Source organism: Dipteris shenzhenensis, chromosome 30 (assembly GCF_047967505.1).
Source record: "Dipteris shenzhenensis isolate YYH24624 ecotype China chromosome 30, Dip_SZ_1.0, whole genome shotgun sequence".
Lineage (NCBI taxonomy): Eukaryota > Viridiplantae > Streptophyta > Polypodiopsida > Gleicheniales > Dipteridaceae > Dipteris > Dipteris shenzhenensis.
In genome coordinates, this window is record NC_141625.1 from 8896102 (window position 1) to 8908491 (window position 12390).

General features: G+C 43.8%; 1 protein-coding gene across 1 annotated transcript in view; it reads left to right on the top strand.

Annotated features, from left to right (window-relative positions):
* The window catches only part of LOC147881681 (pre-mRNA cleavage factor Im 25 kDa subunit 2-like), a 103403-nt gene that overhangs the window by 90885 nt on the left and 128 nt on the right, over positions 1 to 12390 (top strand). The window contains exon 6 of the mRNA XM_087401230.1: positions 7562 to 7672. Within this exon, the coding sequence (XP_087257356.1) occupies positions 7562 to 7672 (111 nt within the window). The remainder of the gene's footprint in view (positions 1 to 7561; positions 7673 to 12390) is intronic.

The following is a 12390-nucleotide window of genomic DNA, read 5'->3' on the forward strand; positions in this document are numbered from 1 at the left end:
GAGGAGACACTAGAAAATTCGTTTTTGGAGCTGTTGGAGTTGATAAAGAGCTTGATGTTGACTGATGTGATAGACAATAGACAAGTACAACACTATATAGTGTGACACTAGACTCTAAAAAGCCACAGTGTATATGGGATAACTCCCAATATGACACGTGGCATGTCTAGGACTCACTAGACTATAAAACACACCTAGACTACCTAGAACACTCATTTTAGACTCACTTTGGCTTGATATTTCAACACCCCCCCATGAAGGCAAGGTGAGACTACCGGAAGGGAACCAAGAACTGAACATGACAATGACAGTCATCAAACTGTGCACCCTATGTAACTCAGAGGCTAAAGTCTGAGCGTGTTCAGAGGTTGATCCAAGCACTCTCATGGTTTGAGACTCAACAGGCTCAGAATAGCATGGCTACATGACCAGCTCATAGGTCTAGGAATACACCAACATCCTGGAACTCGGCTAGGCCTGATAACGAGACCTGTCAAAACCAATACATATGTCTCCCACAGTACATCCCCCCTTGGCTTCATAACACGATATGTTAGGAAGCCACACACCAAAATATGAAAACCAATACATCTTTTTAGGAGGACTATCCAAGGTAGAGGACCTTTAGACTTAATGAAAACCAAACACTCAATACATATCATTTTAGGGGGACTACCCAGGGCAGAGGACCCCAAAATACATCAAGCTATAGGAATAATAGATAAAAAACAAAAGTCCCGATCATCAGGTACATAGACCTCTGAATAGAGGAGAGATCTCTGATGTCGGCAGTAAGAGCATGAGTCGGTGTCGAAGCATCATCTTCTTCTTCGTCTTCACTTGTTGCAGCCCCAACCAAGTTGACATGATCCTTGTGTTGTTGCTTGGCAAGCTTCTGGAAGCAGCGATCCTTGGTGTGACCAAGCTTTCCACAGTGATTGCATTTGAAAGGCTTGAATTTGCCTTTGCCTTTACCCTTGGAGTACAGTACAGTGGAGTCCGGAGTGTCTGCATACCGTCTATCATGATCAATAAGCATAGCAACCATATCATGATAACCCATTTGTGTCACACGCAATGCTGGTATGATCACCCGGTACTTAGAATTTTCCTCAATGCTCGAGAGGAGCACAACAACTTGATCATCTTCCCCTATAGGGGCCGCCAGACTAGCAAGCTGAGTGATAAGGGATTCCATATGATTCAAGTGAGCAAGAAGAGAGTCTTCATGCTTCATTTGCAGCTTGAAGAATTCATGTCTGAGGAATACCTTTGAATTGATGATTTTTTTGCCGAACAATTCTTCAAACTTATCCCATAAGTCGTGAGCAGTGGAATCAAAATCAAAATGATGAATAACGTCATCACCTAACCCCAAACCAATGAGAGAAAGAACTTTGTCATTCAGATTCTCCCACTGTGCAATTTTCTTTTCATCTGAGTGTGGCTTTTTTCTCCTTGCCATGCACAACATTCCACACTCCATCTTTCATAAGTACAAGACGCATCTTTGTTTGCCATGTAGGGAAATTCTTACTATTAAACTTCTCGAACGAAATGGTAGTTGATTTGAAAGACTCCATGGCTGGAAAAGAGTAGAAATGCAAGTGTAACTATGGAAAGATCACCTTGATAAGTTCTTCATGAGCTGGAGCAAGTCCGGAACTTCTTCATGGCAGACAGAAGTAGAAGGACAGCAGCTCCAAGAGAATGACGGGCAGAATACGGGCACCAACTTGCGAGTAGCAACTCCAATAGATTGTCCGGTAGAAGGAGCAAATTGCGGACTGGAGTAGAGATCAACGATGAAGAGGATGGACAGCTCCATATTGAGCTGGCTGCACCATGCTTGGGCTGTCAAATCATTGAGCTCCAGAACAAAATTCGCGCGCAGAAACAAATTTCGTCACTTCTTGCAAGGGCTGTAACTTTTCACAGAAAACTTGGATTGCAATGATGTAAAAACGAAATTTTTAGTACTCAAATCTCTCTACAACTTTGCTGAAGACATAAAGCCATGATTCTACTTCTAGATCCGCATAGAAGCATCACATCGTACGCAGGTTACAGAAAGATGTAGCTGAAGGAAGGAGGAGAGGTAGCAGATCATGGCATGGAGAAGAGAGCTCAAGGAAGGAGAGAAGAGGGTAGCCTTTCAAGGAGGAGGAGGTAGAGTAGCTTCATTGGCCTCCCTCACCTCAATCTCTTGGAAGGGAAAGGAAAAGAGGAAGGGAAAGGGAAAGAGAGAGCAGGGCAAGGAACATGGCTCTGATACCACATGAAAGATCATAGTGGTAGGGAGAGAAGCAAGCTAACACTAGGAATGGAAAGGAAAGATAACAAGCATAATGGAGATGAAATGAAAAGAAAATGAAAGCAATGGACAAGTACTCACATGATACCAAAGAGCTTGATGTTGACTGATGTGATAGACAATAGACAAGTATAACACTATATAGTGTGACACTAGACTCTAGAAAGCCATAGTGTATATGGGATAACTCCCAATAAGACACGTGGCATGTTTAGGACTCACTAGACTATAAAACACACCTAGACCACCTAGAACACTCATTTTAGACTCACTTTGGCTTCATATTCCAACAGGGATTACTGGCTACTACTGTTGCTACAAACTCATTACCTTGATTTCGCCAACCAGCCTACAAAACACCAACGTGCAGTAGCCACATAGCCTCGCCAAGCTCCATAGATCAACGCTTCCCTTTGCTGCGCTGACAATCCGCCTTCACTGCTCACTATCTTGCTATCGAGTTTCCACCTTGTGTTTCTTCTCCCACTACCTGTGCTGACTACTCCTTAGTGCCCAAATATCTTGGAGCTACAAATAGCCAATGATTTGAAGTTTCCTGCACTACTGGGGTTGCCGCCATGAAGAGATGGTAGAATGAACAGACACATTTTTCAAATAGTGTGCATAGCCCGTGGAAACTGTCGCCCGCCATTTGTCTGCTAGACTGTGTCACTACTCTACCCTGCAATGTCTTGAGGTTCTACGTTGAACTGCTATAGCTCGTGATTGGTGGATCTTCTACGGCCCAGCTACTCATCATCGATTGTTTGACGAAGCTTGCATATGGCACTTTCATTATCGTCCACTTCATTGCTCATGGAGAAGTTCAAAGGGGAAGGATTCCCAACCTAGCAAACAAGAATGCAGCTGCTGTTGCTTATGCGAGAAGGAGTTTGGGACATGATTGCAAATGAAGGACTCTATGCTTCATCCACCGATCTCAAGGTACGGAAGTAGCATAATGATAAAGCCATTGCTCTTATTGGTCTTTTTTAGTAGATACACTCATTCACTACGTCAACTTCAAGTCAACAGCCAAGGCCATATGGGATCGCCTCGAGAGTTTTTTTGGTAATAATATAATAATATTTCTAACTCAAAAGTCTTTTTGAAACTCAAATTCTACAAATTGAAAATGAAAGAAAATGATGCGTTAAGTGATCACTTGGCAAAAATGCAATCTCTTGTCCAACAACTCTCAAGTTTGAAATGCCCACCTGATGATGAGGACAAGATGGCTGTCCTTATGAATAGTATGGAAGGGGTTTCCCGGTTTGAAAAAAGCCTTGAAGTTCTAAGGCTTGCCACTATCACATCTGATGATATGGTGGCTCTACTCATTGAAAAAGATCGTCGCGATAAGAAACCCCATGAAACCTCTCCTGCTGATCAAGCATATGCTTCCACAAGTAAATGGAAGACCAATAAAAATGTACTTTGTAGGTTTTGTAAACGGAAAGGTCACATTGAAGCAAAGTGCTTCAAGAAAAAGGCTAAAGAGCAAGATGATCATCATGCCAACTCGGTGTAGAAGACCACGTACCAGAAGAGGCACCTGTAGAGATCCATGTGCTTACAGCTGAAGTCTTAGGCCTCTCCATTGAAGAGGAGGATGATGCTTGGGTCTTTTAGTCTCCCTTCCATTTGTGGTCCTATTGAGTCAATAAAGGTTCTCTGCCTTGAGTGGTCACTCTAAAATGATTGTATTTGGAGTAAAAAAGGGTACTCTTCCCTCGGTTGTCCCCCAAAAATGATTATGTTGCCAACCCAGAGTAAGGGGGGTGATGAGTGATGGTCTACCTTGCCGGTCGCAAGCTGACTGAGAAGTCACTATCACATGAGAGCTGTTGGATAGTTAGACTTGCTCTTTGTAGTATTGTGGATCGGTCCACTCCTTGCATGTTGGGTATCACACTCTTTGCTCTGAGGGGGGATGTTGGAGAAATCATAGTCACAGGGTGTCTTTAGTGTGCACTAGGAACTAGTTCATGAGTCTTTGCATGAGAGAGTGCCATGTGGCATCTTGGGAGTTATCCCATATACATATGGTACTTGAGTGTGTGTGTGTCCACTTTATACGAGTGTTGTACTTTCCTTGTCACATCAATCAACTCATGTGGAGCTTTTGGTCATGTAAGTGATTTCCTTTGGTTCTTGCCTTTTATTCCATTCCTTTCATTTCTACTTCAAGTTATGTTTCCTTCCTTCTAGCTCCCTTGCCTCCTTTCCACCATCTTTCCGTTCCTTCAAGGGAGGCCAAGAAAGAAGAGCTACTCTCCCTCTTTCCACTTGGAAAGCAACCCTTCATCCTTCACCCTTAGCGTCTCCATGAGCTGCGTTCTTCCTTCGCCCTTAGCTTCTCCATGAGCTGCGGAATTTGGTGGAGTCGGAGCTTCTTTGTTGCGGATTTTGCTGCACCAGCACCTCTCGTTTTTGCTGCAGATTTCTACCATCATTCAGGACTGCATGCGGGTTGCTGCTACTACTATGCATGTTAGAACATGAAGTCAAGTTGAGTGTGTTTTAGTGTATTCTACTAGGAGTTTTAGTAGTCTTATGTGTGAGTGCCACGTGTCATACTGGGAGATATCCCATATACACTTTGGTATTCTAGCGTGTGTCTATCCTATATATGATTGTACTTGTGTGTCACATCAACACACATCAAGGAGTCTACATCAAGCTTATCAATGTGAGTCTTTCCATTTTGGTTTATTGCTCATCTCCATTTCCTTTCACTTTCATTATGTTTCCATTTAAGTATTGTCTTCTCTCTCCCTAGCCTACCCTCTCTCTCTCCCTCTCCCTCTCCACCATGTTCCTTTATGTGGTATCAGAGCCATCCTTCCTCCTTTTCTTTCTTACACCATCCTTCCTTCTCCTAGTCATTTCTCTCTTGCTCCTTGCTCTTCCAGGGGATTGAGGTAAGGGAGGCCAAGAAAGAGGAGCTATTCTCTCTCTTTTCTTCTTGGAAGGCAACCCCTTTTTCTTTTCTCTCTTGGTGGAAGGAGCTATTCTCTCTCTTTTCTTCTAGGAAGGCAGCCCCTTTTTCCTTCCACCCTTAGCCTCTCCATGAGCTGCTTATCTACAACAACATTGGAGCTGATTTGCTGAGGTTATTCATAGAGCTGCTGTGTGTTTTGCTGCGGATTTCTGCTGCGACCATCAGCCTCAAGTTTGTTGCAGATTTCCTGCGTCATTAGCCTCAGATTTGCTGCACCGTCAGCCTTGGAATGCTGCCATCTGCTGTTTCACTTTCCACCCCCACTCCAGATGCTGATTCCGTCGTCTACTGCTGCTATTTCCACCTCATTTCCAGCTCCTACTGCTGCTAGTTTTGCATGATTTCCGGCTCCTAATTTTGCCTTAGTTCTAATGCCTTTTCTTGGCCGTTTTTCTCCTCGATTGCAAGCTGAGCTGCTGCTACAGCCCATACTATTCTAGCCTTTGCTTCGAGCTCATACTTCAACCCATGTTGCTGCAACATTTGGAGCGGACATGGAGTATTTCAAAGCAAGAATTCTCATTAAAAAGTTTTCTAGTAAGAACTTGCCAACTTGGCAAACCAAGCTGAGGATTTTGCTTATGAAGGAAGGTGTGTGGAAGTTGGTTAGTGGCAAAGACAAGAAACCTGAATGTGATGAAAAGAAAATTCTAGTGTGGGAAACTCTCAGTGAGACAAAGCTCTTTCTATCATTGGTTTGGGTTTGTCTGATGACATTATTCATCACTTGGATTTTGATGACACTGCACATGAATTGTGGGACAAGCTAGAGTGCTTATTTGGCAACAAAATTATCAATTTCAAAGTATTTATCAGATAGGAACCCTTTAAGCTTCATATGAAGCATGAAGATTCTCTTAATGCTCATTTGAATCATATGGAGTCTCTCATCATCCGACTTACTACTTTGAAGGCACTTGTTGGGGAAGATGATCAGGTGGATGTCCTCCTTTCCAGCATTGAGGATATTCCTCTGTATCGTGATATCATACCAATGCTTCGTGTAGCACGGGATATGTCCTTTGATGAAATGATTGCAATGCTTCTTGATCATGATCGAAGGCACAAAGATGTCCATCAGGAGCAGACATTATATTCCAAAGGTAAGAAGCCATTCAAACCTTTCAAATGTACGTATTGGAAGAAGCTTGGCCATACAGAGGACCATTGTTTTCAGAAGCTTGCCAAACAACAATTTAAGAAGCATGCTAACTTGGCTGCAATTGCCACTAGTGAAGAAGAAGAAGATGACACTCCAACACGAACTTTTGCTCTCACTGATCATCTCCAAAATCTATCCTTTATTTCCATTTCCATTCACTTTCATTATGGTAATTTTAGTATTATCTTCTTTCTCCCTAGCCTACCCTCTCTCTCTCTCCCTATCTCTCTCCACCATATTCCTTCATGAAATCCTTACAATTATATGGTCGACCCTCTTCACACTTGATGTTGCATTTGGGACCATGCCAGGTGGATCTCGAGTAGCTTATGATCTTCTTGATGCATTACTAAAGACTAGAAATCCACCAGCAATTGTGGCATGACTTACCATACTGCCCTACTTGAGAATTCTTATAGAATGCCTTGGACACCCTTGATTGAGAGTTGGGGATGGCCTTTTGTTTTGCTGATTTTTTCTCAGGCCTTAGGTTTCTCTGTCCTTTCAGCCAAGATTTTTGCAACTAAGACTTTGTAGACATGCTGGAAGTATATGCCTTTGTAAGAAATAAAGAATAAGATGGTCTGCACCTTTTCCTTCAGTGATTTTTTCTCAGGCTATTCAATGTCATGGATTGCATGGGAGTTACAAACTCTGAGAGGTAGAATGTTGTTCTCATCGGAACTCTCATTGGATAATGGAGTTCAAGATTTTTGGAGGAAGGAGGATGCTTGTGTTTTCCAGAAAGAAAGTGTTTATATTTTTCCTTGGGAAATCTGTGCTGTCATAAGATTATCTTTTGTGCCCTTTTGTAAGCTTGCTGCTGACAGTGTACATAAACAAATCTTATCTGATTTTTTAGTTTTAATTTCTGAATGCTTTATCATTAAAGGTTTTTCATTTTGTTTGTTTTTTTTGGCTGCACCTTGTACAGACACTTCCGTCTGTTTCAAGCCTTTCCATCCGCCTACAAGAGAACAGCCGGGGGGGGGGGAGAGAGAGAGAGAGAGAGGATACAACATTGATCCAGTTTCTTTCCTTTCCTCTTATGCATCTATATTTTCTGTTTATTTATCTACAGGAATGCAAAAAGCTGTTTGTTGTTTGCCTTCCAGAAAGGCAGTATTTTGCTGTTCCAAAAAACTTTCGACTACTTGCAGTTCCCTTGTTTGAACTCTATGACAATGTTCAGGTTCACTATACTTTGGTTTTGAGAAAAAAAGATAACTGAGTTAATCTATGAAGGCATACTTGTAGACAATGTTCAGGTTTGTTTTATTTTCCAAATTTGAGAACTAGTTGTCTATTTTTGTAAAAAGAGTAAGAAGTAATATGTTCATTCATTACAAGACCATTACAACAGAGGTTGGAGAGTAGTCTACATCCCAAGCCTCCACAAAAAATCCAATCTGAAACCTCTCATAACCCTATTCATGAGGTTAGAGACAAAAACCAATCCCAAGCCCTCACTATATAAATCCCCAAAGAAAACAGAAAAAACTAAACTAAAAACCTTCTTCTGTGAAGGGGAACCCTGGTTTTTCCGCAAGATGTGTTCCTCCAGCAAGAAAAACCGATGCCAAAAGCTTGATTCCAGGGAGCGAACTAATACTCAAACCGTTGAACCATTTGGAGCGAGAAAAGTGACGGCTGCTGATGCATGAAGAACATTGAACATGGAACAACAAGAACATGACCAACAGAGCTATAGGCATAGATGAAACACTCTCCAACCTATCCAATGCTTTGACAGGAGTGGCATGCCCTCCATTATCGATATCCCAAGAGGATGATTAAATGGAGTGAGAAAACCTTCAAAGACACCGTACGACCTAGGGCCTGTAGAGATGTATACAATGATATGGTGGTGTAGGATAGACTAGGACTCAGTCTATTTTAGAGTTTTTGTGTGCTCTAGTACTTGGACTATATATACCAAGTACTTGTACTTCATTTGGTTGAACATTTGGTTGGAGTTCACTTGTGTTCACTTCTTGCTCTCTTGTGTTCACAACTCTTCTCCATTCTTGGTATCAGATCTAGTCCTTTCAGCCCCGTCACTAGCTTCCCCGTTCTCCTGCGTGCTCCTATTGCACTTCTCTCATAGAGAAGAAGTTAGTTCTTGCTGGTCGACTTCTCCTTTCGCTGTCCTAAGCTCTCACGAACTTTGCGTAATCTCCAGCTTCAGTTTTGTTGCAAGATTTTGCACCAGGAAGCACTCCTCAGCTTGGCAACTTTGTTTTGGGTACCGGAAGTTTTGTAGCTGCGTCGGGCAACCCGAAGGAGTTTTCATTAGTTGTACTAGGGTTTTACCCCCTTTCAAAGCTGTTCGTGCTCTCAAAATTTCATTCTGAGCAACAGATCAGAAGATACCCTCAATATCATTTACGTTTTGCTGATTTTTGCTGATTTTCGTACATTTGGCTTGCCCACAGTCCCGGACAGCTGCCTCGCCATCCGTACAGCCGTACACCTCGACTTGCAGCCCGGGACCAGCTCTTGCTAACCGTACACCTTGACATTGCTCGCCATTTTCCTCTCCAGATTGCCATTTGCATTCTTGGCTCAGCTATTTTTTCTGCTCCAACTCTTGATCTTTGTTTGAGCTCATTTTCAGCCTCTCCCAATTGGTTTTTACAGATAGCATTGCATAGGTGTCTGGAAAATTGCATTGCACAGGTGTTAGTGCATTTGGGACAGTTTTGGGACAATTTTCTAGAAAGGGTCTGAGATTGTGGCTGCAGGTCCTTATGAGGCCAGCATGGGTCTTTACAAGCTTGATGCTCAGCCCTATAATCAACATGCTATGGCTATCTCTTATGCTACTCCAGGTGATTTATGGCATGCCAGTTTAGGTCATGCACATCACATAGCTTTGGCATATTTGCATAATCAAAATATGGTTGAAGGATTGCCAAAATTACAGTAGCCCGCTCAAGATGTGTGTGAAGCTTGTGCTCTTGGAAAGTTGCATCACCTACCATTCCAAAAGGATGGCCCAAGTTCAGTAAGAGCACAACGGGTCTTGCAGATTGTGCATAGTGATGTTTGTGGACCAATGAATGTCACAATCCATAGAGGGTATCGATATTTTGTCACATTCATTGATGATTATTCTAGGTTCACTTCGCTCTTTCTCATGAAAAGAAAATCTGAAGTGCTCAATTGGTTTTAAGGAGTTCAAAGCATTGGTTTTAAGGAACACTTAATTCTTTCACTGAGGCATGAGTAGCTTTGAAAGGAGTGAAGGGAACATTCTGGAGAGAACAAGACTCCATAGAGTGTCGCCATATAATGAAGGCTGAGTCTGAGGCAATGCTGAACTGACTCAACTGTTGCTCCTAGCAACTCACTCTTTGTCGAAAAAAAGAGCCATCCGGATGCTAAAGCATGATATGATTATTTGATAAATTAGGGTCCAATATAAGGACCCTAACTCTAGGAACCCCATCAGACCTGATCGCCTCTGCAGTTGTCGAGGGCAAACCAAGGAGGGGGGGGATCTCAGTGACAATACCAAAGTACTCCCCAATCACTGAGAGTAAGCAATGGTAAACCTGTGGGAGACCGGGAAAACGGACGACAAAAGAAAACCCCTACTTGGCCTCCTCCACAGGTGTCAGGGTTAAAGCCCAGCATGAAAGGGTCGAAAAAAATCTTTCTGTGTCCCAAGTGCAAATACCCGCCTTTGAGCACAGCGCTCGCAGCCTCCTCCAGTGAATCAAAAACAACCTGGAAGAAACCTCCCCCTAATAAGCGAACATCTTAGAGTCGAGGGGTGAGTTCTGAAGGTAGTGCCGCAAGCATCTAGTCTCTGGCTTGTGATCTAGAAGGGTGAGACCTATAGATGCGTGCGATTAACAGGGTAGGACTTTCAAGCTCAACGTCTTTCTTGAGCTGTTGCAACTCGTCTTCTGACAATATAACTACTTCTGCAGCTAGTGGAAGTGGAGTAGGATTGGCTGAATGGAAATCCATCACCAATCAAGGTGAATAGGCCAACTTGAACAAAAAAATTATGTTCCGTCCGACCCCGAAGTGCTGTGGGAAGAAGAGGCCAGGAGGAAGAGAAAGGAGGAGAGAGTAGGGGCTGAGAGAGGGAGGTGGAAAGGGGGAGAGAAAGAGAGAGACCGGGGGGGGGGGGGAGGGGAACTGAGAGAGAGGCGGAAGGAGGGGGCTGAGGGGCGAAGGAGGAAACGGGGAGGGGCCAGGAAGGGAGGCAGAGTAGGGAGGGGCGTAGGGAGGAGGGGCAAAGGAGGGGTGTAGGGAGCGGGAGAGGGGCGGCAAGGGAAGAGCGTAGGGATGGGGGAGGGCATAGGGAGCGGGGGCGAGGGAGGGCATGGGGAGGGGGCGGGAGAGGGGGGCGGGCTGAGAGGTACGGGCAGCGGGAGAGGATGGGTGAGGAGGAGGGGGGGCAGCAGGTGGGAGAGGAGAGGCGGGCTGAGAGGGAAGGGGGAGAAGGAGGGGCTGAGGTAGAGGGAGAGGGAGAGGGAGGGGAGCGGAGCGGCTGGGGGAGAGCGAGGGGCTGAAGGAGAGGGGCAGCAAGGGTTGGGGAGGAGTAGCAGCTCGAGGGGTTTTACTAGGTTTGATTGGAGCTTTCTCGAGGGCACACTATGCAAAGAAGTGGATCATCGGAGTTTCTTCTTTACACCCAGCCATATCATCATGGGAGGTTGAATGGGCAAGCGCTTATCTTTGGAGCAATCAGTCAAGACAGGGCTTCCCCTTGACCCTATCCCTATTCTTCTTCTTCACGGAGGCCATGGCTCATTTTCTTCGTACAGCGAGACCGGCTTGCAGGGTCTCTACCCACACGAGAGGCTATGGACTTCTAGATTCAGAGTATGCAGATGATACAGCCTTCTATGTTCAGGCCGATATCATCACGCTAGAGCGGGTGGCGTTTAGCCCCGGAGGGTCTTTTGCTTGACAGCAAGGGCCAAAACCAACTGGCATAAGTCAGTTGGTTTTTCGATGGATACTTCTGAGTGGCTATCCACCTTGGCTTTTGGTGGATCCGCAGGGGACAAATCACGCGATATTTGGGCTTTTAGGTAGGCCTTGACATCACCCCAGTGCAGCCTCCACACTTTCCCCTTGCTGGCTGCTGTAGATCTGAGTGTCCCTCCTAGAGGTACCGATGCTCAGAAAAAGAGCAGTAAATATCCACAAGGCCAGGCCCTCCTCATAAATATCACTGTAGCAAGTTTGAATCATCTTGATCCTCTTCAAATATAATAGGAAATGCTCGACCAAAATTCTTTGGACTCTATGCAAAACTATCCCTGTGTCATCCAGAAAGAGCGTTCTAGTCCAAGGCCATTGTGATTAGACCACAATCAGAATTTCAAGCTGACGCAGATATGATAGAATCAGGCTGCTCTCCTCTTATGCAAAAATTATCCCAGAGATTCAGACACGAGGAAGAATTGTGGAGAAATCTGTGTCACTTATCCCAAATAAAAGCAAGTTCTAGGGTGATCTTCTGATGTTCTCAAGTTAGATATCCTGTGATTGCATAGATGATGTGATCTTCTCGATTGACAACAATTTTCTTAAAATAAAGTGCTGTTTGTCTTGCTTGCTGTTCTTTGTTACGTATGCTAATATTCTCATTTTCTCAAGATTTTTTCAAGTTCTTAAGTTAGATATCCTGTGATTGCATAGATGATTTGATCTTCTCGATTGACAACAATTTTCTTAAAATAAAGTGCTGCTTGTCTTGCTTGCTGTTCTTTGTTACGTATGCTAATATTATCATTTTCTCAAGATTTTTTCTCTCTCTATATTCATTATGTCTAGAAAATGTGTATGTACCTGGCAGTCTCAGCTACACATTGTCGATTGTTACCCTAAACAGTGTTACTTTTATCTGCATACTTTCATACGAATGAAATAGTTGCATATATT